The 24,468-nt window shown below is 40.5% G+C and overlaps 1 protein-coding gene across 4 annotated transcripts in view; it reads left to right on the top strand.

Annotated features, from left to right (window-relative positions):
* LOC101475961 (protein TANC1) overlaps positions 1-24,468 on the top strand; it is a 113,301-nt gene that overhangs the window by 17,558 nt on the left and 71,275 nt on the right. For 3 of the 4 annotated variants that reach the window (XM_076875044.1, XM_076875043.1, XM_076875046.1), the window contains exon 3: positions 16,492-16,698. The exons of the other annotated variant lie outside the window; for it this stretch is intronic. In XM_076875044.1, coding sequence (XP_076731159.1) covers positions 16,492-16,698 — 207 coding nt within the window. The remainder of the gene's footprint in view (positions 1-16,491; positions 16,699-24,468) is intronic. 4 annotated transcript variants of the gene reach the window in all.

Genomic DNA, 24,468 nt, shown 5'->3' with positions numbered 1-24,468 from the left:
CTGGTTGCAGAGGATGTGTGTGTGATGTCGATGCGTGAGGCCCAGGTTCTGAGGCCTTTGTTCTTTGCTGCTTCGGGTGCAGTCTTCATGTGCGAGTTTAGGATCACAGTAAATTCTTTCACCGTCTCGTGATGTCTAACACTCCACTCAGACATTAACAAACACCACTAGGTGCAGAATCTGCCACAAGTTCCAGTACCTCACTGTCTGTATTTTTCTCACTGAACAGCTGGGTGGCAGGCTCTTCTCTATACATGTTATCCGCAGACATTTGGAGAAACGCTACCTGCTTGGCCTGTGGTTGTGAGAAAACTTAAAGAAAACCTCTGTGAGTATATGTAGCTACAGGAAGTGTAGTTTCCAGAGCTCATTCGCTGTGTGACCATTACAGAACAACCACTTAACAACCAGAAAATAAATGAGTGTCAAACAATCTGAAAATACATTGTTAATATCCTTGGATTTACCCATCATATGTAAAGCTCAGAACATTACAATTGTCTCTTTTGTCATAACCTCTTGATTTTACCACTTAAAAGAAAAACTCTTCCAGGTATGAGGCTCTAGATTGCCTATAGTGATAACCTTCAGCTTTTGTCTGAATAATCTGTGATAAATAGGCTTTTAAAATCACCTCTACAGTTGTGTTTGAATTCGTCTCTAATGTCTTTTTTTTATTTCAAAGAGAACTGGTGATAGGTGTGAAATGGGTTTTTGTTTCCCATTTTGCTCCCGGTCATGTTTATGTAGTTTTTCATGTCCAGGCAGTTGCGGTAGGACCTGAAATGGTGGAGAAAGAATGCACCTGATTTACAAAGGAGACCATTCAGTGCACAGACCTACACGGCTATCAAAGCACTGCACAGCCAGCAGGCAACGATTAGCAGGGCGTAGCTCAAACCACATCTTTCACTTAGACACACACTCATGTGCAAATGCACAAACACCCAAACACACATGCAGACTTGGATGCCCACAAACCTCAGGTGTATCCACATTAGACACTCCCTGTCTTTCCTTCTGAAAAGCAAAATATGGACTCCAGGGAAAAGCAGTGAGCCTGGTTGGCCCACCTCGAGGTTACTTTTTGCTACAACAAACATTAGGAGCAGGACATTTCGCGTCACATAATGAAGGACTTTTAAGAGTGATGGTTGTAATCATTTTTGATCACATTCCATATATATAGATTTTGGATTGTCAAGCTATTTTTGATTGTTGAAGCTGGCTAGCATTTTCCAGGAAAAGCACATATTAACAACCTGTACTTCAATGACAACCTCAAGTCTGTTGCTTCTCTTTTTTCCTTGCCCTGACACTGAAATGCACAAAATGTAACATTTTTTTTTTTAAAACCAAAAAAAGAAAGCTCTCCCCTGCTTCTGCTTTACAATGACATTTTCTCGTAGATCCTCATTAATCCTATCACCATTTAGTGGAAATTACTATAAGTAATAAACTGTTGTGGTGCACATGTGACTGTGGTCAGAAGAAAGACTTCTAGGAACAGCTGGAAGACACAAACTAAGTTCAGGTTATATTAACAGCTAAACAACTGTTATCCTAAACCTGTATTAAAAAAGTTTTTTTTCAGCATATAAAGATCCAAATCGGAGGCACAGACAGTCATAGTCCCATGGATGTCTACCCATGCTACTTGCGCCAAGTTTAAAGTGATAAGAGGTCACGGTAGTATGGCCTTTGTGACTTTTACGTTCATTCGTTCACAGCTTTTCTCTGAAAGAGGATACAGACTCAGTCATCATCAAAAAAAAACACGGTGACAACCTCCAGACTGCTCCACTGACGACTTCAAAATATGACTTCCCAAACTAAGGGGGTGAATTGCCCCCCCCCTTATCCCACTGTCTTTCTGTTCACTCCTCACCCTTCACCCATCAGTCGGCAAACAGTTTTTTCTACTTCAAAGACTAGAAAAAACAGTTTATCAGTTAACGTGCCTGCGTGTTTTCACATGGTCTTTGAAGAGGTGATAGTGGCTGTCATGACAGTTCATTGGCTGGAGAGGTCAGCGGGCCACAGGTTTTTCTAATTACAGCGTGACCTTCCTGGGCAGACACATTCCTTCTGTCTGATTTCTTTTTTTTCCTCTCCTCCGTTTTGCTTTCATACCTTCCTCAGCCATTGTCTGTGATTTAAATAAGTACCTAAAGTGTTCCTTTTATGCAGTAGATGATCATGTCACCCATAGGAGATACTACAAAGTGCCAGCTGTTCGTTGCTTCGCTTTGATATTTTTCCCAAGCGTTTTGAGGGTTGGGTTCCTTCTCATCTGCTGCCATCTCTTTGCAGACACCAGCCCATGCTGTCACAGTGTCTGACTCTCAGAAAAGTCTGTGTGGGTGTCTGTTGAGAACTCTGTTCAGTCCTGGGCTCGGCGCCCCCCTTTCTTTCTCTTTAAACCTACTTTGCTCTGCGCTGCTCTGTTCTGCATTTCTGAACACAGATTTTTTTTTTCTTCTTTCCTTTTTTGTAATTGTGCCTGCAGATGAATGTCTTGCCATCCTTAGCTCAGGGGGGTTTGCAGCAGCCTGAACTAATGACCTTGGTTCCTTTGTGCCCACCCTCAAAGGAACAGAGGATAACTGCTTCAAGTAGGAGCAGTTTGCATTGAGTGCTTCCTTTTCACATTTAAAAAGTCTTCTAATAAATGTGTTATTTTTGGATCGGTTTTTATTTGAAAACTCTGTCTGCTCAGAATTTGCTCAAAACTGACAAAAGCATAGAATTGAATTTGGAAGTATATGCAGTTGAAGATCATCCTAAAAAAGCACTGCTTGGTGCCCGAATGGTTTATCTACTTTTAAATATATTATTAATCTTTAAAATAAATGTGCTTGTTGAAAAGTTCCTTCTGTTCTGAGAATGAATTGAGGCAAGATTGATTGAAGCTAAATTTGCACAGATTTCCCACTGACAGTGAAGAGTACAAAGCTGCAAGCTTTTCGCTGGTCCTTGTTTGCTTATGGGATTAGGCTCTTTGCAAGGATTTGGTGAACAGCCTTTGTGCCGCATCCTTGTCCATTTAACATTACCGAACAGGCTGTTGTCCAGAGGTTACTGGTGTTCTCATGACCTCACCTGGCCCCAGATGAAGCTGTGCCTAATGGTCTGTGCTAATGGCAAGCTAAATCTGTTGTTAAACCACATCTCCATGGCAACCTAGGTCTCCAGACCACATTTTGCACTTGTGTCTGAAAATAAACCCCACTTTTGTCTCAGAGTAGCTTCTTAATATTTCTAACAGATAAAAGTGAGAAATTGTAGGTTTTTGCAGAAGTATCAGGGTGGAAAAAGATGTACATCTGTAAAGTCATGTCCATCCCTCATCAGTCAGCATTGTAATTCAACCACATTGCAGCGGTGTGGCTCCCCGAGCTCTGTTCACAGTATTAAAATGATTGATCATAGCTTAGATGCGTGTGCTAGGCTTGTCCATCTGTCCTATGTGACAGCCGTTTCTGCGAGTTGGAGAAGATGCCATTGCAATTAACCCCCATGTAAAACCCGTGCAAGAATTTTTTTTATGGCATTACTGTGGAAAGATTAATGGGTCAGTTGCTCAGCAGCACCGCAAATCAACCCTTTTTAATTGCATCAGTAAAAACCCCCCCAAAAAAACCTTCTGTACCTAGACCAGGGGTCGGCAATCTGCGGCTCTTTAGTCCTTATACTGCAGCTCGGCATGGTTTGGGAAAATAAATTAGAAGTATTTAGCTGAAGTGTATTTTATTTATGTTCATTCTTTTTTTTAACTTGTACTTCTAAATTGGAAGATTATTGTGATATTGAAATGAAAAAATAATAAAATATAATTTTATTTTTATATCGCTCTAAATAAGCGTCACACTCGCGGAAGCCGGTGTACCCGCCGAAATACCGTACATTTATCGAGACTTTCAACCCCAGGTAGGCCAATTATGGATCTTCGGATCCACATTATGTCAGCAGCTGTTCTCAACCGTGAACTATGTTAAAAACAAACACCGCTCACGCCTCACAGATGACAGCTTACAGTCCTGCGTAAACATGAAAGTGACTTCGTACAGCCCCGATTTGCAGACGCTGTGCGCAGAGGTTCAGGAGCAGAAGTCCCATTGTAAACCTATCACAGCAGACCCGACAATGTTTGCATGAACATGCTTTTCAGCATCTCTTTATTGACCACTTTTCATACACGGTTGCTGTACGCATACAGCCGGCTGTAACTTTTCAGCTCACAGCCCGACATATACCACCAACAACAGCATAGATGGCACAGACGTTAAGGCGGCGAGGCGTGATTGCGGGTGCCGCTCAGGTGCATCCGCCTCCCCTGCAGCGTCGCTGCAGACGACGCCCCCCCACACACCTTAACCTGGTAAAATACATATTTAGGCAGAATTTTGCAAATATCTATTTTTCATTTTTTTTTAGCAGCATAGTGCTTTTTTTCCAATTATTTTTTTTAAAAGTCAGGTCAAGGCTCCAAAAGCCCAAAGGCGATATAAGGGTGGTAGCTCACAACAGTTTTTATTTGCTACATGGATCATTTTAGTTCAGCTGGGTGTCTTTTTGTTATATTTCTTTAAGAGTTCAAAATGTGTTAATTACATAAATAAAATGTAACTTTCTCTGTAGCACTTTCATAAGCAACACACCTTAGTTGTTCACACAAAGCATAAAGGTAAAAAACAATATATACAGTGTTAACTTAATTTTAGATGTCAAAAAGTATTTGCGGCTCCCAGTGTTTTCTTTTGCGTGGAAACCGGGTCCAAATGGCTCTTTGGGTCTTAAAGGTTGCTGACCCCTGACCTAGACCATTGACCAGAGAGAAACATAAGAACACTAAAGTCCACCAAAGAAAATCTCAGTAGACTGAAATTGTCTATAATTATTAACCAGTTAGTTGTGTGTAGCACAGACTACATTACCTTGATATTCTACATTTTGTTAGGTACACTACTGCTTGCCTTGTTGGCCTAAATTGATATTAGACATTAAAAGCTTGTATTTTCAGCATAATAAATTATTTTTAAATTGTTGTTTTATGCTGAAATAATGTCAGCTTTGTTGGTTTTTCAAGTTCAAACACACCGATCTTCTTCTTTTATATGATGCCAATTAGTTTGAAGCCAATGTAATGTAAAATTAAACATTAAACTTAGACTCTTAACAGAGTTTCTGAGTATGGTTGACTCCAAAGTTGCAAAAAGGCAGGGGAGTTCATAAAATGCTTTCTTTCTTTTTTTTCCTAAAGGTGGTCTTTTCCTACTACTGCCAAAGATATCGGCTCAGTCTTACACAGCTATCGATTTAGACCTTTTCTGATCAGTGAGAATTTTTTTTCAGGTGAGAGTCTATTGACCAAACAATTGACTGGTCGACCCTGACGCTACAGCTATATTCTTTACAAGTCCTTCGCTGCACCTATTGAATATAAATAATTCATTAAGAATGCACCCCTTGCTGGGTTAGTGCCACTCAAGTAAAAAAATTTAAAGCACAGAAAACAACTTACTCCCTAATGTTCACTCAAAAGGCTGATTAGTGAAGGATGGATAGGAGGCGAGAGGGATATTTACCCTGTAGTCTGGCAGTGAACAGTGTCCCACTTGTCTAGTCTGGGTACTGAGGAGGCCTGCAGAGAGACATTCAAACATGATTCTACCAGCATGAATATCAATAACTCTCCAGCCAAGACTGTCAACAGTGGATGTGCCATAATTTATTCTAAAGCTCTTATGAAATGAGGTCAAACCCTCGACAACTCAGCATGGACACTGGGCTCATTTGGATTTCCATGGATGGTAAAACATTTGCGTTTGTGTCATGTACATCTTTTGTTTTCTTTTTCTTTTGTCTTTTGGATGCATTATGCTAATCTGAAAGAGTGTAATTATTTTTTTTCTTTGTAGGAAACGCAACCAGCTGGAGCACCTGTGAAATAGATTGGTAGCGTCCTTCTGCATTCTGTCTGTCTAATTAGAAAACTGCAAGTGGTTGTGTTGTTGTTCTTGGCAACACAATATGTTTCACATTGCAGGATTTAGGTTTGACTTAAATACCCTTTTATTTTCTATGTGCTACCAGAGGTCCTCAAAGATTCTCTGTACGTTCTTTTTAACTCAAAAACACTTCTGCGCCCCCCCCCCCCAAAAAAAAAAAAACACACACAGAATCACTTTGCAGAATCACACCATCATTAATCTGTCAGATGCATAAATCTTTGTGGAGACCCAGACTTGTGCATTGTATTCATAAATTCTAGTGTACCCATTGTCATCTTCTATAAATCTTAATTAATGTGAAATTGCCTGCACGTGCGGAGGCTGATTTCCACCCCTTTTCATATATAGGCAGGTAGACACACATTGGGGAAAGGAATAAAGGGAAATGTGCTGTTTAACGGAACAAAAGCTTCTAAATTGGGGGGGAAAGATAATCAAGACTTTGAAATAAGACCCGTGATCCCTGTAATAGGCATGTAACTCTTAGGGAATGTGTCAGAAGGTGGCAACTGTCTGACACTCGTCACGATAGCCATTCCTGCTTTCACATACCAACCCCTACATGGTATAGGTTTTGGACCAGGCAGTCAGAGGAAGATCACATTCATGTGTGATTTGCTGACTTCAAACATGATTTCAGACATGCAAGTAGTGCACCATTATCCACTTAGTGTGGCCTCCCTACTCGTTGTTGCACTATATTTAGAATCACTACCACTTTTGTGTCCTTAACAGGCGCCTTTTTTCTTTATTGCATTAACTAACAGATAACAGTTGGTAAGAAAAATATTTGGTCAAGGCAGGCCTACTATCAGCACTGAGTTCAGCTGCAGGTGCGGGCAACATGAGAGACTGGGACTGTTGTGGAGGGCCGCACCGTGTTTCTCTCTTTATAAGCTTCTTGGTGTGACCCTCCGCAACAGTCCCAGTTTCTCATGTGGCCACTTGGGTAAATTATTTTCACCTCCCTTGGTTCAGAGCAAAGATCCCTGGTAGAGGTGCAGAGCAGACCATGCGCTCATGTACGTGCACGCACATAAGTGCACACTAACGTAGGCAAATCTGTCTTAGATGATTAAGGATCTCTATAAGGCTACATTCACACTGCAGGCGAAAGCGCATCAAATCCGATTTTTTGGACCCTATGCGACCCATATCCGATCATGGTGTGACAGTGTGAACGGCACAAATCCGATATTTTCAAATCCGATCTGGGTCACTTTCGTATCTGGTACTGATTCCGATACATATCCGATGTTTTAGAAAGCGACTGCTGTGTGAATGGTCATGTCGCATTAAATCAGTCTTTTACGTCACCGACACAAGACAGATGCCAATTATCAGCTCCGGAGAAGACATCGCAAACGCTTCCTGGCCAATAAGTGTAGATGTTAGTGAAACTGTTGGGAAGACAACGTTGGGGAAACGTGAACATTTTATTTTCACGTATATTTTATGTACTGTATAATCTGTAGATTCTGACAGAAATCTGCAACTATCCTTTGAAGCACCGCTCCTCTCTAAAACAGCAATAAAGATAATTATTAGGTTATCTACATTGTTATGTAAATAACAAAACTTAAAGCAAAAATTGGGAAACGTAAAGTCCAAAGTCTTTATATTAAGGCCCATCAGTCAAACAATATAGTTTGCTCTGGTGTTGTGTGTGACGTCTTCTTTTGCGCATGCGGGCCGCTTTGAGCGTTCACACTAGAGAGCGTTTGCTGTCGCATTTTATTTGTAGTGTGAACGAGCAGACAAAATCGGATTTGATAAAAAAATCGGAATTGAGCATTAAGACCTGCAGTGCGAACGTAGCCTAAGATACACCTCAATAAATATTTTTATTGCTAATTTGTTTGTGACAAATAACAGAGCAGTATAATCAGCTGCCTCCCCAGTGACCCTGCATCGCCTCAGCCTTTAATTACCAGCTACAATCTAACTTCAGGAACTTCTCCTGGTGGCACATGAAGAAGTCCTGCACCTGCTGAAGGTTCTAGTTAGTGTTCCCTTCATCCTCAGAGCAAATCAGAAGAGCAGAACAATGAATAAACGCTAGAATTATAACTTTCTGTCCAAAATGGTGAAAGTTAAAGTTTGTCCAAAGACTCTTGACTGGTCAGCCTGTCTGTAGGAAAGCACAGGATACGAAGGGTGAAAGTTACCCAGTGACTGCACTATCAAAATAAGAGTGATTGAATTTTCCATTAGTAAACTGACCAGAGACTGTTTTTCTGTGGTTGGATGATTTAAAAAAAAAAAAAAAAAAAAAAAAAAATTGGCTGTTGTGTTTATGTCAAACATTGTCTGTATTTTGGATTTCCACCTCAGGATATCAGACAAGCTCTGAGACTCTAAGATCTACTTCATTTTAGTATTTCTGCTAATATGTGGGTTGTTGTCTTTCTGGTCTGCTTCTCGGCCCCTTTATTGGCATTCCGGTTGCTTCCCTGTCACAAATCTTAAAATAAAACATGGCAAAGATATTGTCTGGTTCATATCTTTTTCCCATACCCACTTAAATTGGCAATTTGTGAAGAGGAATGGGAAATGTCATGGTGCCTGCCCAGTGCTACCCTTCACCTCCTCCTCCTCTTTCCCCCCAAGACCCACACATACTCCTCCCTTTCAGTCACACTTCCCCAGGGGCCAGTGGGGAAGGCATTCCAGAGCTCGGGCTACTGCAGGGCTGTGTTTCAGAGGAAAGAGAGCGAATCGCACACTCTTAGTGTTTCTAGCTCCAAAACCCTTTGCAGTCTTACTTTGCCTGCAGCATCTTAACATTGCATAAAGCACCTAATTACCAAGTACATATGCATTTAAAGCAAAGCTTTCCTGTTTCTAAAAAGCTAAAACTAAAGATTCTCCTCAGGGACCGCACGGATAGATAAGTAATCCTGTGAAAACAAGTAAGAGAAGAATATCTCTAGAGAGTTTGAAAACTTCATGAAATTTGATGGTTGCAGGCAAAATTAAAATCTTGCGGCATGGCCGTGGGGAGGATGTTAGTGCCTTACTTTAATTGTAGCAAACAGGAAGTCATTGAAATGGGAAAAATCCTGCCAAGATGTCACACATGACACTATTTCAGGAATGAACCTGGGCTGAAATTGGAAAAGCCGAAACAAAAAAGCCATAGCAAGAGAGCTAACAAGTCGGTGGGATTTATTATTTATCACTTTATCAGTCTATGTTTTACAGCCTTTTCTCAGGCTGCCTTGTACAGTATTTTGACCGTTTCTATGGCTACCACTGACTGAGTAAAGTGGTCTGAAATGAGAAGGGCCTCATGGGGAAAGCAATGATGCCTCCTCAGTGTTTCCCAGATTGGTTGCATTACTTTGCCGCAACAAGTAATTTTTATTTTTTTTTTGGTATTGGAAACCAGAAAGCTTTGCGTCTTATTAACATATTACATCCAATTTGTCCTGCGTCACTATAGATGACTCGTACTGAGGACCCTCCCCCCACTCTGTATTCTTTATTGTCTGTCTGTCTCTCTCCTCTCTGCGGGTTTCTGTGTGTTAACCATGACAGCTTTTGTGAGACTGTCACCTTGGTCTCGGAAGTACACAGTAAATCCACATTGGCACTCAGTCTAGCGAAAGAATTCTCTTCTTTGGTGGATTGTTCCATGGTCATCGTGCTTTGTGTGCTGACTGAAAGAATCTGCATTAATTATAGTCTTTCTTCATTTTGTGTGTAGGGCTTAAGATTAACTGGCGAGAAGCTGATACTTGACTGAGTTTGTAGTTTTGTACAGTATGTGTGTGCAGAGGGGGGAGAAAAACGTATCGTGGCTTGTTATTGCAACATACTGCATTGACTTATATCATAGTTTGCACCTTAAACTTTAGATTTTTGGGGCAGGCAAGTTGATAAATTAATAGAGACAATACTGTTTCTTTGGTAAATTGTTTTTTTGTGTGTAGCATATATAGTATAAGAACTGTTCACTGAGAAATGTGTCAGCCATCACATGGTATCACAAGCCAATGAGTCAGTATGCATCCCTCCCTTCATTAGGGTTTAATCTAGTTCATTGTCTGTGAATGGTGACAAGGTTGCTGTGAAAATTTGAAGCGACTGGTGTGGAAATGTCATTGTCCTGTCCTGATATGTTTGGGCATACTTTTAATTTGGTGTTAGAGAAAGGGTGTTAGCACTTTGTTACCCTGTTTAACAGTGAAGTGAACTACTGGATAGTAGAGGCAAATAAGCTACATAAGCAGTATACCTTTGTAGGACAATGCAAAAGGCCCGTGTCTTTCACATGGCAAATGCATTTGCTCACAAGGAGTGACGGATCCGATTTGTTTGCACAGATTTAAAAGGAGAAATGCACTACACAGACTCACTTCAGGTAATTACAAATGAGTCAGCAGTGTAAACAGAAAGGTAGAAGTGGAAATGAGATAGGACACATGACGGGGGGGGAGTATTAATTTGAAGTTGTAGTGATACGACTTTGGTGTGGATAATCACTTTGCATACTAGCCTTTGTGCATGACTATATAATGTAATCAGTTTGCATCAGAAAGAAACACGAAGGCCTAAATGATCCACATGCATAATTAAAATACTTTTGCACTTTTAACCCATACTCATATCAGTATTTATTCCGTTTTAAGAGTTTCCTTTTATGAAGTTTTAATGAAAATGATAGTTTTTCCTTCTTTATGGCATTCTTGCAAACTTACGAGTCAGCCAGTTGGAACATTTGTTGGAATAAGCATTAAAGGTTGTCATAGTTTGACCTGGTCAAATAATTGATTTGTATGCTAATGTATATTTATCTAAATCAGTATCTTGAAATAATATTGAACTGTTTTTATGGGTTGGGCATGTCCTCGTGGGCTCTGGACCTTCACTTTGATGAGGACGAAAGAACGTGCAAGAGACTGTAATCATTTTTACATCATCCTGGGCCAGCATGGTATAATTAGAAAGGGCTGATTTCTTGAACCACAGCAGGGGTTGAAATTGCAGGCCTTGCCCCAACCAGGGTTTTGGAAAGTAACTGAAATAGCACTGGCGAGTTTCTGTCCTTGTGTCCTCCTGCGTTACTTGGTATCGCTCAGATGGCAGCGCAGTCGCCATGACACGCTGCTGCTTATCCACCAGCACTGGGATGACACGCTTTTATGTGGCGCTTCTTGTTTTCAGAACCAACTACCAAAATTACAACTTTGTCATAATCTCTTTAACATGCATTATGGCTGAAATCTGTATCGGCCACGACCTGCTGGCAGCTTTTACTGCGTAACCAGGAGCGGACTTTGTTGGAATAGTGCTTCCGTCTAAATGGGGGCGGGCGTGTGCCTTGCCCTGCTGCAGTTATCATTAACCAGTGCAGAATCAGAAATGATAGTTCTTTCATTATTATTTAAAAAGTAAAGTTTTATTACATGCACTGCAACCCTAAGCTTTTCTAGACGTTATGCAATTGGCTGCACAGGAGAACGCAAATGTTATGAAAAGTAGTTTCACATTAAAATCTTCTGATTGCTCACATAGGGGCTTTTTTAAAACACATCTTATGCTTTAACAGTCAAGTTGAAGTTGAAGATTTTTATGAGGAAAGACAATAAACGATAGCTCTGTGGTCATGTATGTGGTGGACATGGTCGGTGCCTTAACCCCAGGCGCACTGGGGTAATTAATTGATGTAGGATTAGCAATAGAAATGCAAGGCTTGTCATATGGTTTGTGTTAAATGCTCCCCACTGGGGAGAAATCAACTTAGCTTCCTTGCATCGTCTCATCTCTGTTTGCATAACCCACAGTCACAGTTATATGCACAAACACACTCCCCTAAGGACCCTTTAAAGCGTCTCTGTCAGTGTGCGTGCAGTGGGTCCCACTCAGGTCAAGGTAACGACAGGTCCTGGCCTTCACTGGGTGACCTTTGAATCATTCACAGGTTTTTTTCCATGTCTGCAGGCATGCAGAGGTGTCATTGCGGCCTTTCTGCTTCCTGTCTCTGGCATTCTTCTTTGTTTAGGAGCCCTTTAAAAAACAAGACTGCTTTTTGTCCCCTCTGGTAAGGCAGAGGCGTGGAGTAAATGGGTCCCTGTTTCTGATTAGCCCAGCAGACCAGCGGAACTCATATCCCCAAAGAGAGACATGGGTTGCTAATAGTAGTTTCCCCTCTCGCAATTGAGTCTTCTGTGATTTCTTCAAACCTCAGGCTACAGACAGGAGTCAGCACTAATTTACTGAAGACTTGAAAACTTAACCGAAGCTAATTGACATTACTGTGGTTCACCACAACGGCAGTTACTATTTCGTTCGGTGTACTGACGTATGATCTGTATTGCTAGTTGGGTATTATCTTGAGGTTGATAAATTCATACATATTAATTTGTGGCAATGATGAGTGGGCAACTTTAAATCTGCAAAATAGATTACATTGCTATTAGCCGGCGCTGTGCCTAGATTGGTCTTTCCATGCAGGATTGGTTTTCACTGAAGCAAGACTTGTTTTTTTCCATTTAGGGATCAAACTCTTACTGAGGTACTGAGCAAAGTCATGGTAGAGATTGTGGGAAACAGTTTTTGTGTATGATGCACAGTATTACTGTGTTTTGATAGGTAAGGAAATATCTAGGCCTACATGTGAGTTTATTTTTTCAAAATCTACTTCAATTGAAAAACTATCAGTAAAGTCTTATGGGTGCAGACAATGCACAGACTAGGACGGAGACCCCTGGGTGCACGCCCTGGGAGTGTTGCTTGGCAGCCACATGGAGAGTTGAAGCTCACAGCCAAACGTCACACCCCACTGAACGGGATTGTGGAGAGACCCTGAGCGCACAAACAGCAGCTGCAGGTGTTAATAATCTGCAAGCTGAACTAAACAGCCAGTGAGTTTGTGCTTTTGTGCCTCTGTGAACTGCTTTGATACCTTTGAGATCAATTTTAAATTGTGATATTTCGTTTTAAAGGGAAACAGAAAAGTGTGCACAATGCACTTTCATCAAGATTAGAGGCAGCATAACATGTACAGTCATATATTTTCAACGAGGATCGTGTTTTTAATATTAGTCATCAGAGAGCAGTTTAGCTTTTGCACCTATGAAGGCCCACCTGTGCAGGCACATGGTCTCTGGTAAGAGTAAAAAAGCCAGTTTTACCTCCTTGAAGTCTCAGTCTTGTCAGGTTTGGTTTATGAAGCTGCTAGAAACACATGAACGAGGCTGCGACACGTTAACTGAAGCTCTGTGGGTTAAGTAAAAAGTGTCTGACAAGGCTGGATATTTTAAAACAAAGATGAACTACAATGAAATGTTACCACAGCTTGAAATATAGTCATTTTCTTTAGCCTTTATTCCCCTGTTTGTGCCCGTTGTGATTTAGTACAACTGTCGGCCTAAAAACAACAGTTTCCAGTTTTAAACGTTTTATAGTCTTAGGTCAGAGACACTCAGCTGACATAGCTGGTTTGGGTGGTGGGCAACAAACACACTGTAATTAGCTGAGTGGCAAAATGAAAGGATCTCAGCAAGACGAGGGACGCAACACTTGTTTTCAGAATAAACATGAAAAATAATAAAGGCTTGTTGTTTTCCCAGCTCCGAATTCATCAGTGTTATAGTCTTGCAGAGAGAAAAAGATAACAGTACAGATAAAGAGCTGGAAATGAAACTCTTGAAGTCACAAGCTTTTTCCCACAAAATACCTAAAATACCTGCAAACAACAGACAGTTAGTGAATTGTCTATTATCTCTACTCTGTGGTCAATGACACGCAACTGTGTTTGCACCACTAACGTAATGTTCTCATCTGTACCATGGTCGTGAGAAATTCTAACAGGCCCATGATCCCTGGTTTAAATATATATTATATGACCTTGTTTTTCAGGCATCCAGGTCTGTTTTGACTTTTTTTCCCCCCCACCTCTACCAGACATCCTTGTTTGTCGTTCCAGCAACCTTGTGAGAGACTTATCGGTGATGTCCTTTTACTGAAAACCAACAGTTTTCACTCTTTTCCTTAATGTCTCCAAATTTCTGCAGTCATTTTTTTCACAGCTATTTCTCCTTCAGTCCTTACTATGACCTGAATGGACCCCAGAAATTTCTTGACTGTAAGAGAAAACTGGGGCCAAGTTCAGCAAAACTTACTATTAGTGGGGATGTTGTTTGTCAGTGGAGAGAGAATTATCAGGATTCTAACCAGCACATTTTCTAAAAGGCTGTAACTGTACGTATATTTTTCTTGGACTGTTTGATATGTTTTGTGCATTCTGTATCCTTGCCAGAGGCCTGTGAGATAGTTGAGTTTTACAGTTCCAGGGAAAAAATGTGAATTATTTTAGCCCTGAGATGCCGAAGCCTCTGCAGGTTGTTGGGATATCTCAACTGACATGACTCTTAAGTGTTGCTTGTAGGCTGGAGGCTGTGCCTATTGATTAGCAGATGTGGTGGTTGTCAAAGAGAGGGCTCGAGGGTGGGCTACACTGCTCAGCTTCCTGGGTAAAGCACATTCCAGGGTGCTGGCTTGGATGCAGATCTCATCGGGAAGGAACACTGCACGATGGTTGTGGAAGCTTGGACGTGCACTTCAGTCTCGCAGTGTTTGCCCATCCATGCTACATGTGTCTTTCAGGTTTCCTTGAGTTCCAAGGGAGGGTTTTTTGTTGTTGTTATGAAATATCCATTAGCATGTTATTGGTCTGTTTACAAGTGACAGTAAAATTTAGTGAAAGGCTGACAGCCGACTTGGTCATGAAAGCTTTTTAATGACCATGTTTTAGGCGTTTTTTTTGGCATTGCATTTCCATTCCTTTGATGTAATTTCTAACAGTTTTTGAGTCTTTGAAACCTCATTCATGTTCAATATTTTAATTTCAAAAAATATCAGTGAGAGACCAGAACATTTTTCTATTCAAACCTGTGGTACTTGCCTGTGTAACAAGGTTGCACAACAGTACAATGATTGCCCAGACACAAAATTGTGTGGTCATGATTTTAAAAAAGGGACTTTTGCTTTTCTTGTCAAAAGCTGAAGGATTTTTTTTTTTTTTACCTGATAGCTGTATGTCTTTTTGACATTCAAAAATGCCATCCTGTGGGAACCAAACTGCTTTCTGCTGCAGGAAAGGTTGCCAAGGTTTCCTCTGAGGTTTTTCATTTCTGGCATTCAGAGTCAGGAAGGTTTTGGTACATGATTTCATTTGTGTCAGCCCCAAGGTCTATTTTTTAATCTAAAGTGTACACTAAGGGTTTTTTTTTTCATTCTAAGATACTTTTTTAAAATAGCAAATTATAACTAGAACTATAAAAAATACATTTATTGAGCTGTCCTTGTAAAATTTTGCAAAGTTGAGTCTTTAAAACCCAGGAGACATGTACTTTCTAATGGCAAGACACCTTTTCACTGGCCCAAAATAAATTAAATAAGGGTGTTTAATGTTTTAGCAGTAAAACGGGGGTATATTGAAGCAGTATAGTTTAATCAGACGAATTTAAGAAGATCAAAAGTTCAGACATATTGAATATTCAGTGGATTCAGCATTTTTTCAGATCTAAGAGCAAAGTTTTGCCAGATTTGTTTAATGACCGTTAATTTAATTATGTGTATAGTTTAAAACAAAAACGACTACATCTACATGTGGTCAACCACAGAAACCTGTGGTTCTGAGTAAAGCCACCCAAGCTCAGAAAATGTGAATTAGTGAGACAAGATGAAGCAAACCAGTTGGTAAACACAGCTAATAGTCGGCGATCAGAGTCATATTGCAATACATTGGTTGTTTAGTAGCCCTCAAAGCTTCAGATCTTTTCCTACACAAAAATCCAAAAGACACTAGCAGAGTAAGAAAATATGGTAAGCCTAAAGTCAGTGGGTCTATGTTGGGTGTCAAACATAAGGCTCAGGGGCCAGAATCGGTCCAGCAAAGAGTCCAGTCCTGCCTCCCTTTGAAAAACTTAAGGCAAGGCATAAATTTGAGCTTTTTAACTGTATTTCTTTTTCAACTTTTCTTATTGATACAGACGTCCCCCATGGCTGTGCGTACTAAACCAAAGTTTAAAAACAAAAACCGAGCACTTTCTGTTAATTAACCAAATCTTTGTTTAATAGTTACAGGCAGTCTGGGCAACAAGCCAGCGGTAATTTTACACATTTATGTTTACAGTTTAATCGTGCTGACAGATTTCCTCCATTTACTATAGTCTTTGTCATGCAGAAAAACTGAAAGGTACAATTGAAAGTGCTCTGCTTTTTCTTATATGAAGGTTTATCAGGGGTGAAATGTGCAGCAAATCCTCTTTACACTGACAAAAAGGGCAGTTTCACTGGTCCATCCCACTCAAGATTAAGATTTGTGCTGATTAGGCTTGACGAATATTGAAAAGGGTTATGAAAATATCAGACTTTGCCTAGATCAAGTCCTTCTTTCTGTTTCATGGCATGCAGAAGTGGTCGTGCTTTGTAAACGCAGTAACAAGGTTGTGGTTCTCCTCAACAGGTGACGTTCATAGCCATAGTGTCCAAAGAAGATTCCCGACTGAAGGAAACCCCCAGCCCCAGGGGCCTGGCAGTGGTCTCCCTAATGCACAGGATGAAGTTTTCAGGTTAAGCCTTGCCAAGGGAGTGTCCATGTCGCTCCCCTCCTCACCTCTGCTGCCTCGGCAGTCCTACATGATGCCCTTGCGCAGTAACAAGCGATCACCAGGTACTGCTTGATTAAATTCAGTGCTTGCTTTTCCCCCTCTACCGTCTAATTCTCTTTCCTAAAAGTTAACTGCATGATGCTTGCCATTTTTCATATTATGAATATTTTTTCAGATCTGTTGTAACCTTTAATGTTCCCAAGTTGAGTGATTTTGGTTATTTTTAGTCTTTCTATTTTTTGAAAACCCATCCAGTCACTTAAAATAGATCACACGTCAGGTTCCTTTGCATAACTGCTGACAGCCATCCAGGAGTGCTAGTACAGATTTTAACATATTTATCTCAAAATATAGAAATTGTGAGCTTTGTCATTCTTGGAAAACTAAGTCACACTGTATCGAAAGTAATGATAGCTGGACCACTCTGGATCCCAGCAGTTACTCTGTGGGCGCAGTCTGTTTACAGAGAGTTGTTTTTTCCACTTCACCCTTGTATTTGATCGCCTTGTGTCGAAGAGGAGGCCTCCTGCGACTTCACTGTGTGTTTACACTTTGCTGGCTGATAATAGGTGTGTGTTTACATTTGATCTAAATCCTCCAAAGCTTCTTCTGTCCATTGCGTTGAGGGCATCTTTGTCAGCGGTTGTGGAGAGCTTCAAAGCCAGGAATACCTAATTGTGGCGGAACTCGTTTTAACCTGAGTCTTTGTATTTTGGAGACTTTGCAAAAGGGAGAGAAATCCTTTAAGTGGCCATTGTGGTCCCCACTCACATGTGGCACTCATCTGTGGGCTATCAAGCCATTGTTTAGAGTGGTTACAGCTTTGATCTATTTAGTGTAAAGATGAGGTGATAGGAAGTTTGTAGGTTGTGAATGTCTCTGTGAAAAAAATAATTGAATAACTGCAGTTTTAAGGGTTGAAGATCGCATCGTATTTCTTTGCATTTCTTAGGAAATCCTGTTTGCTGTAGCATTTTTCACTGTTATGCACATTTTCTGCAATTCTCCCAAATCCCAGTACTGAAATAATCCTGAGACCGCGATGCAGTGCATTATGCAGATGTTCAGTGGAAACTGAAAACAATTGCAAATGTGCTTTCTTGTTTAAAAAACACAAATGCCCTGCGAAGTAGAGTTTTGTTTGTTTAGCTGCCACTCAAGTTAAATGTGTTCATTTTCCTCGGATGACTCAGGATTTGCAATGAGTGCTTGAAATGAATGAGCACAAGGGGATGAAGAGAGCTATGAGGCTGGGTTTGTGAAGGAGAAAATGGCCCAGGGGACAGGGGAAAGGGGACACTCATTAAAAGCATATTCCCTCTTGGGGTGCTCTGAGGCATGAAAAAGGGGGAAAAAGTGGAGGGACAAGATAGGATTTTATGGAGGACCACCAGCAGGAGAGGGCTGGGGGAGGGTCTGTTAATTCTCCTCCACTGTCCTCGCAGATAACTGTGAAAACCCATGGACGAGAATTATTAAACACGCTGCAGGAAGGGTTTCAGCTTTGTGACGATGATGCTGAATTTACCTTTTTGTTGAGTCATCAAGGTGTATATTCATTTAGTACGGATCACTCTTGAAACTAGCAGTAATCCGTATGCAGATGTTTGTAACAGCAAAGCATGAATTATTGGTAAATTCTGACACAAACATAAAGTTTACAAGCGTCTGGTCCTGTTTAATCAGAGCCAGAGGATGTTTTCATCCAGCAAACACATGTGGAGATCAGTCACTTCACAACAAAGGAACAGTGTTTTGGAAATGTATGCTTGACCTGCAAGTTCACTACAAGATACAATATACAGACGTTTCTTGAAGGCGAGGGGTGTACTGCAAAGTGAGATTACTAATTTACAGCTGTCACCTTAGAAAAAAAAACAGCAGCACTCAGTGATAAAATTGTTCACTTGGATCAAAATGCTTATTTTAATACTCCAAAAAGTAACAATTTTCTGTAGCATTAGTCTTTTGTCTTATCTGTAAAACTGTTGCTTTTTACTGTTGTATTTTTTGTGTTATTTACATATTTTTATCACCAAGCTATAACTTCTCTCATTTAAGTAAGGGACACTCATAGGGATCGTTTTGAGCAGAGGAAGAATCACATGACCTGAGAAACACCTATTTTTATATGAGAGTGCAAAGCACTGGAACACAAAGCCTGGCTTGACTGAAAAAAGTAGCTAACCACCGTTGTGATCCCTATTATCTCCAACTGGGGTTTAGGTTTTTTCAAGCTAGCTTGACAAAGAAAGGCAAAGAAAGCCTGACTGTGTTGAACTTCATTTGTAGTGTGTAATATTTCCTGCAGCTTAACATCTCTTACAGAATAAACTGCTTATTATATACAAACTTTGATAGTTCACATGTCATAGATCGGCTTGTAATGGCTATAATCTTCGTTTTGAAGCTAGATATTCATTTTTTCCTCATCAGAAAGTAATAGAAACAATCCACGAAGCTTCTCTAAACAGAGAGAGTTGCTTTTATTCATGTGGCACAACGGTAGTGATTTCATATAACATGGATTATTCAGTGTGTAGAGACGAGATTGATTAGATGTAATAGAAAACAATGTTGCTTCAGACAGGTGAGCCAACACATTTGATCTCCCCTTTTAAAAAATTGCAGTTTCATGTTTTCTGATCGATTTACTAAAAGGGCATAAGGACATGTTCCTATAACTACATAAAAGAGCTTTAAATGGCTATCAACATATAAGTGCCATGTTAAATATAATAAAGCCCGACCTGTTATATTAGGTCCCTTTACATAGTTGACTTGATGCAAAATGTCCCCATTTATTCTTCCTTTTTCTATCACTGTGGGATTGTTTGATTGAGGTCACGAGGAATATTTCCCATATGTATGACCTATATCTGAATACACAACGCTGCCATTTAACTGATTGATTAATCCAGCGATGTTACCTATTAGAAGACTGAAAAGGGCCAGTATATCTAATTTTATTGATACATACATGGTGTGTCTGATAGCAAGGCTTAGTTGCTTAATATGCTCCATCAAAGATCTTCTGCTTTCCTCTGAGAGACATTTCTCTACAAAACAATAACTTGCCAATAGTGGAGAAAAGCAGTTGATTAATTTTTAATGTTTTTTTTTTTTTTTTTTTTTTAGTGGTGTGAAACTACTCCTGTCAGCTAGTTCAGGTACACCGCATTCATTTATACATGCAGTAAATCCTTAAGCGCATTTTTTCGCACATCTGTTTGGTCTCCCTCCCGTGCTGCACATCAGCGCTGCACGGGCAGGGGAAGTGGTTTCACAGATTCAGAAAGCATTTTGTGGCTGGCCTTCATTTCCTGACACATTGGATAATCTACTGCAGTTTGGAAGGCCCCAGCTAAGTGGTTGTTCTTTTCATGAAAACTTCACAGGGGACAACAGAGAAACATTGAGTTAATTAGGAGTGTGACGGATGCCTGAGCCGCAAAGTCTGGTGGCGTTGAGTGGCACGGCTTTGATCAGCTAAGCCCAGAGCTTAGCCATGAAACACAGCGCTCTGACATGTGTTGTACAGCACCTAGACTTTACTGTGTGTTTAAAGAGCCACTCGCAGGCCCGTGAGGTGATTACGCTCTTTTGAATGTACCTGTCTTGCCTGTATCCCTCTTGTGCTACACGACTGTCTTCTTTTCAGTTTTATTTTTTTAACATGCTGGTTGAGATAGAAAATTGGGTTCAATTTTGTTCTTGGGTTTTCGGGGGAGTTTTTTGTTTGTTTTTGTTTTAGTAGTTATAAATTCTTTGTGCCCCACCTCGTGACATTCTCCTGGGTATCTCCACAGTGACCTCCTCTGGTTATAGAAGGTTATTGTCCCATTTTTGGATTAAAAATCCTAATGGGCTGCTGATTGAGTTACGGGGGAAACCCCTGCACCCTTGTTGCATATGCAGCAGCTTGCAGCATCTCAGTGTTGGTCACAGGAAGTGTTTGAAAAATCATAAATAGCGGCTGAAATATTTTGGTCCCCATGATTTCCACTGAGAGGAATGATTGAGGCTGAGTTGATATGGACGCTCTTGTTGTACGTGCGGTAGCTGTGTGACCTTCCTGTAGGTAGATCCATGCTTTACCTCTTTGTCAGCCTGCACTGGCTCATAAAACAGCTATTCGCATTATTGTATTGCTTTTATGGGCAGTGGATCATTTTAATTGCCAAATATGCACTGTGGTCCCATGGGGATTGTTCTCTGGTAGGCTCTCGCGTGTATCAAAATAGGTTAACTGTTCTGATGGAACGTTGCCTTTTGGGGGCTTAAGGGATGATTAATTTATTGATTAGCTGAGCAGGCCTGCAAATCACCGCCAGAGAGTATGACATGTATTTGGCATAATCTCTCTACCTAGAAAAGCTTGGAGACTCGTTATTTTCTAACATCCATGTGCGAAGGTCACCTTGCTGATACCATTCCTGCTTAGACTCCTTTGTTTTCTCTTTCTCTACTGAGGAACAGTAGCTTTTGGCTTGCCAGACCTCGTCATGTTGCGTGTGTGTGTGTAGGTGGGTGTGTGTTTGTGTAAACTGATGACTTCATTGCTAGTGGTCTGATCCCTTGGCCTCGTTGTTGCTTATCTCCTCTTTATTTCTATTTTGTGGCAGTAGCTGTGCATCAACAGCATCCAGGCTGCTGTCTCTGAGTGGTGGCTAACCGTTTGAGTCATTGTGCAGTGTGTATTTTTTGTTCCTGTTTTGGTTGGTCCCATAACTTTAGCTCTGGCTGTAAGCGATAATAGCTCTACAGGCCACATAAAAATGTTCTGAAGATTATCTTTAACGTCTTTTCCAGAAAGATCTCAAATACCGCAGACATTAGGTAATGGTAATTTTGTAAAACACTTCAGGATGTCTACATAGATTTGCACGTTTTCGCAAAGCCTCATTGATAGGAAGCAGTCATTAACAAGATGTTCAAGTTGTTTCTGGTTTAGCTAAAACCACCTTGTCTAACAGAAGGCTGTTGTTTGCAGTTATACAGCTGCGGATTATTTTGAAACAGTTTTCACATTATTTTCAGCTTAACACAAATAATATTAAAGGAAACATGAAGGCGAGTACAGGTTTGATATATCAGTCTTCTGTCAAGAGGGTAGAAACTCTCTTCAAAGCCAGCTGTAGCCCTTTTGAGGTGAGCTCTCCCTAAAGTTACCAGACAGCCCTGGGGGAATATTGATGCCTTTCCGAGAGCTGAGCTGTAAAAGACCTTGTGAGGCTACAGGGATCCTTTGAAATGTTCTTCTGATGAGCACGCTATGAGAAGCGCTATCCAGTCCTCCACCTGACTGCACTTGACTACACCACAGGTTTAGCTTCTTATCACATGCGGTCTCCTCTTTCTTTCATCTGCAGTGAAATCTCAACTCACCTACTGCCCCAGAAACCAGTGCTGGATAAACTGTCATAGCTTCCTCTGCTGCTCAGTAGTGCTGAGATGTGTGCAAGATGTCGTCGTGTATTATAATAGATTGCCTTTTATGCCACTGTTCCACTACAGATATGGCTCCAGAACACTAGTTAGCAGTAGAGTGTCTGTTCAAGTCGATCCACTCTTAACAGATAAAAGTAGATGGACATGCAAAGGAAGAACTGATGGCACTAAATGGCACAACAACCAGTTGTTGCATGCCGCACTGATGAATTGATTACGACGCTGTTAAGATGAATATCGATTCTTTAAAAAAAAAAAAAAAAATTTAAAAATTTGACATAGTCCGACATAAATTCGAGTAATATCGGCCAGTATATCAGTTAGGCTCTAGTTTGTGGTGTAGATTTAGCACAGAGGCATAAATTCCAGTTAATGCATATTTAAAATCACTTTGTGAAACAGGATATCTGAGAGTGGTGATGATTAAACATGCAGTTGTGTAGTACAATACAAAAATCATATTAACCAGAGAGGACTAATATTTCTGACTGCTAAAAGAAAAAGGAATCACAAGTTTGTGATTTCAGTTCCTAAAGCAAAATGCTTCTAATACTCTATCAGCTTTGTTGGTTGAGATTTTGGTACGAATATTAAAAAGACTATATTATAAAAGACTGGGTGCATTAGACATGGAGTAAACATGCAGAATTCAGAATACCATCTAGCATCATCTTGCCAGCATATATTCGTTTTCGCTTTTGAGTTGAGCTCGTCGTCACATTTGGAGCATAAAGACGAACGTTGTGGGACTGAGTTCATTCTCCTCGGCTGCACAAAGAAGACACACTGTCTCATTGAGAAGTTGAAATGTGAAGAAGTCAGAGTCCATCTTGAAGAATGCTGGGAAAGCTTCTTGATCACTTCCTAGCTATGAACAATCCTCCCTTTCAGTGGTGTTGACTGGACATTGTAAGTTGTTGGTGATAGGTATTTGACAGGCTGGTATGTGTATAAATGTGTGCATGCGCCTGCTGACTGATAGCTTGCTGGTTATGGATTCCTGTGTCTGATAGTGAATACCAACCAGTGGGTGCTCTGCACTCACAGACTGCAGTCTGTATACTTGCTTTTCCCTGCTTGTTTAACATTCATTTATGTCTGTGAAGGTTCTCAGTCATCCAGGTCATCGTAGTCTAAGGAGCTTGGAAAGAAAGGCGTCTGGTCTTCTTTAAGTTGCTTGAAAACGTTTCACCTCTCATCCGAGAAGCTTCTTCAGGAAGCTTCTTCAGTTCGAACTGAACCCCCCCTGGAAATTACGCCCCTGTTGAGGGTGAGCTAAACCTGGCCTGGCAATTTATCTAATATAGCAAATTAAACCGACATAACATGTTTGCCAGTCAACAAATAAGCTTGAAGTAGGGAAATGTGGTCAGTGTGGTCGTATTTGTTCAATGAATAAATTGTTAAATGTATTCTTCAGATTATTTTTTTTCAGACTTCAATCATCCAAACAAATAAATGGCACCAACAGCAGAATGAGATGTTTGGCACTGACAGAGAAGATTTAGCAAGTTTTTCATTAGCACAAACTCAACTATGCTGCTCAACCCACAAAGTCATTTTCTTTACAAATGTGGCACCATTGAGGTGAAATAAAAAGGCCAACGGTATAACATTTATTGGCCAGAAACAAATTTCCTTAGTTTCTGTGCTAGTTTTATAGAAGTTTAAAAAAGGACTGTTCATGTGCGTGGGCTCACATTCATCAAAAGGAGACGCAGGCAAGCTCGTTCTCTTCTTCTAATCAAATAAGGCTTTTGTAAGATGCAAATACCTCAATAACCACGTACTTTGTACTTGGATACACAGTTTTAAAAACAGTTAATAGAAGTATGTGTCTTATTGTGCAGATGAACCTGTTGTGGAGGTTCTTGTTGTTAAGAGCTTTGTTCACTGGTTGTAGACTGAATCACCTGTAACTTCATGGAGTCAAAGAAAGTATTAGTGTGAGATATTACCAGGTACCCTCAGAGGTCTTGTGTAGTCCATATCCTAATGGATCAGATTTATTTATTTCTTTTTGTAATGTGTAGGACTATCATGGTTTTAAGCAGGAATGCCTTTGTGTCAATGTCATAATAATCAACCGAGATACAAAGAAAAAGCACTTTTAACAAGATTTGAAAGGAATGAAGGTCAAATGTTGTCATCCTGCTTCTGTTTTATACATAGTTATATTTGGGTGCTGTTGGCCACATGCTACTTTCCACACCACTCCAGTTTCTTTTTTCTCTCCCTTAGTTGCAGCCTCCTTTTGCACCAGTCTGCTGGTTTTCCCTGCTGTTTTCCGAGGGCATCGGAATGAGATGGCTTCCTTTTGTCCAGGGTTCATGAGGTGTTCTGGATTTGTTGTGTCTAGCTCTGAGATGTGATGTGGAGAT

Source organism: Maylandia zebra, linkage group LG16 (genome assembly GCF_041146795.1).
Source record: "Maylandia zebra isolate NMK-2024a linkage group LG16, Mzebra_GT3a, whole genome shotgun sequence".
Lineage (NCBI taxonomy): Eukaryota > Metazoa > Chordata > Actinopteri > Cichliformes > Cichlidae > Maylandia > Maylandia zebra.
The sequence above is the reverse complement of the archived record's forward strand: the minus strand, read 5'-3'. Positions and strand labels throughout refer to the sequence as shown.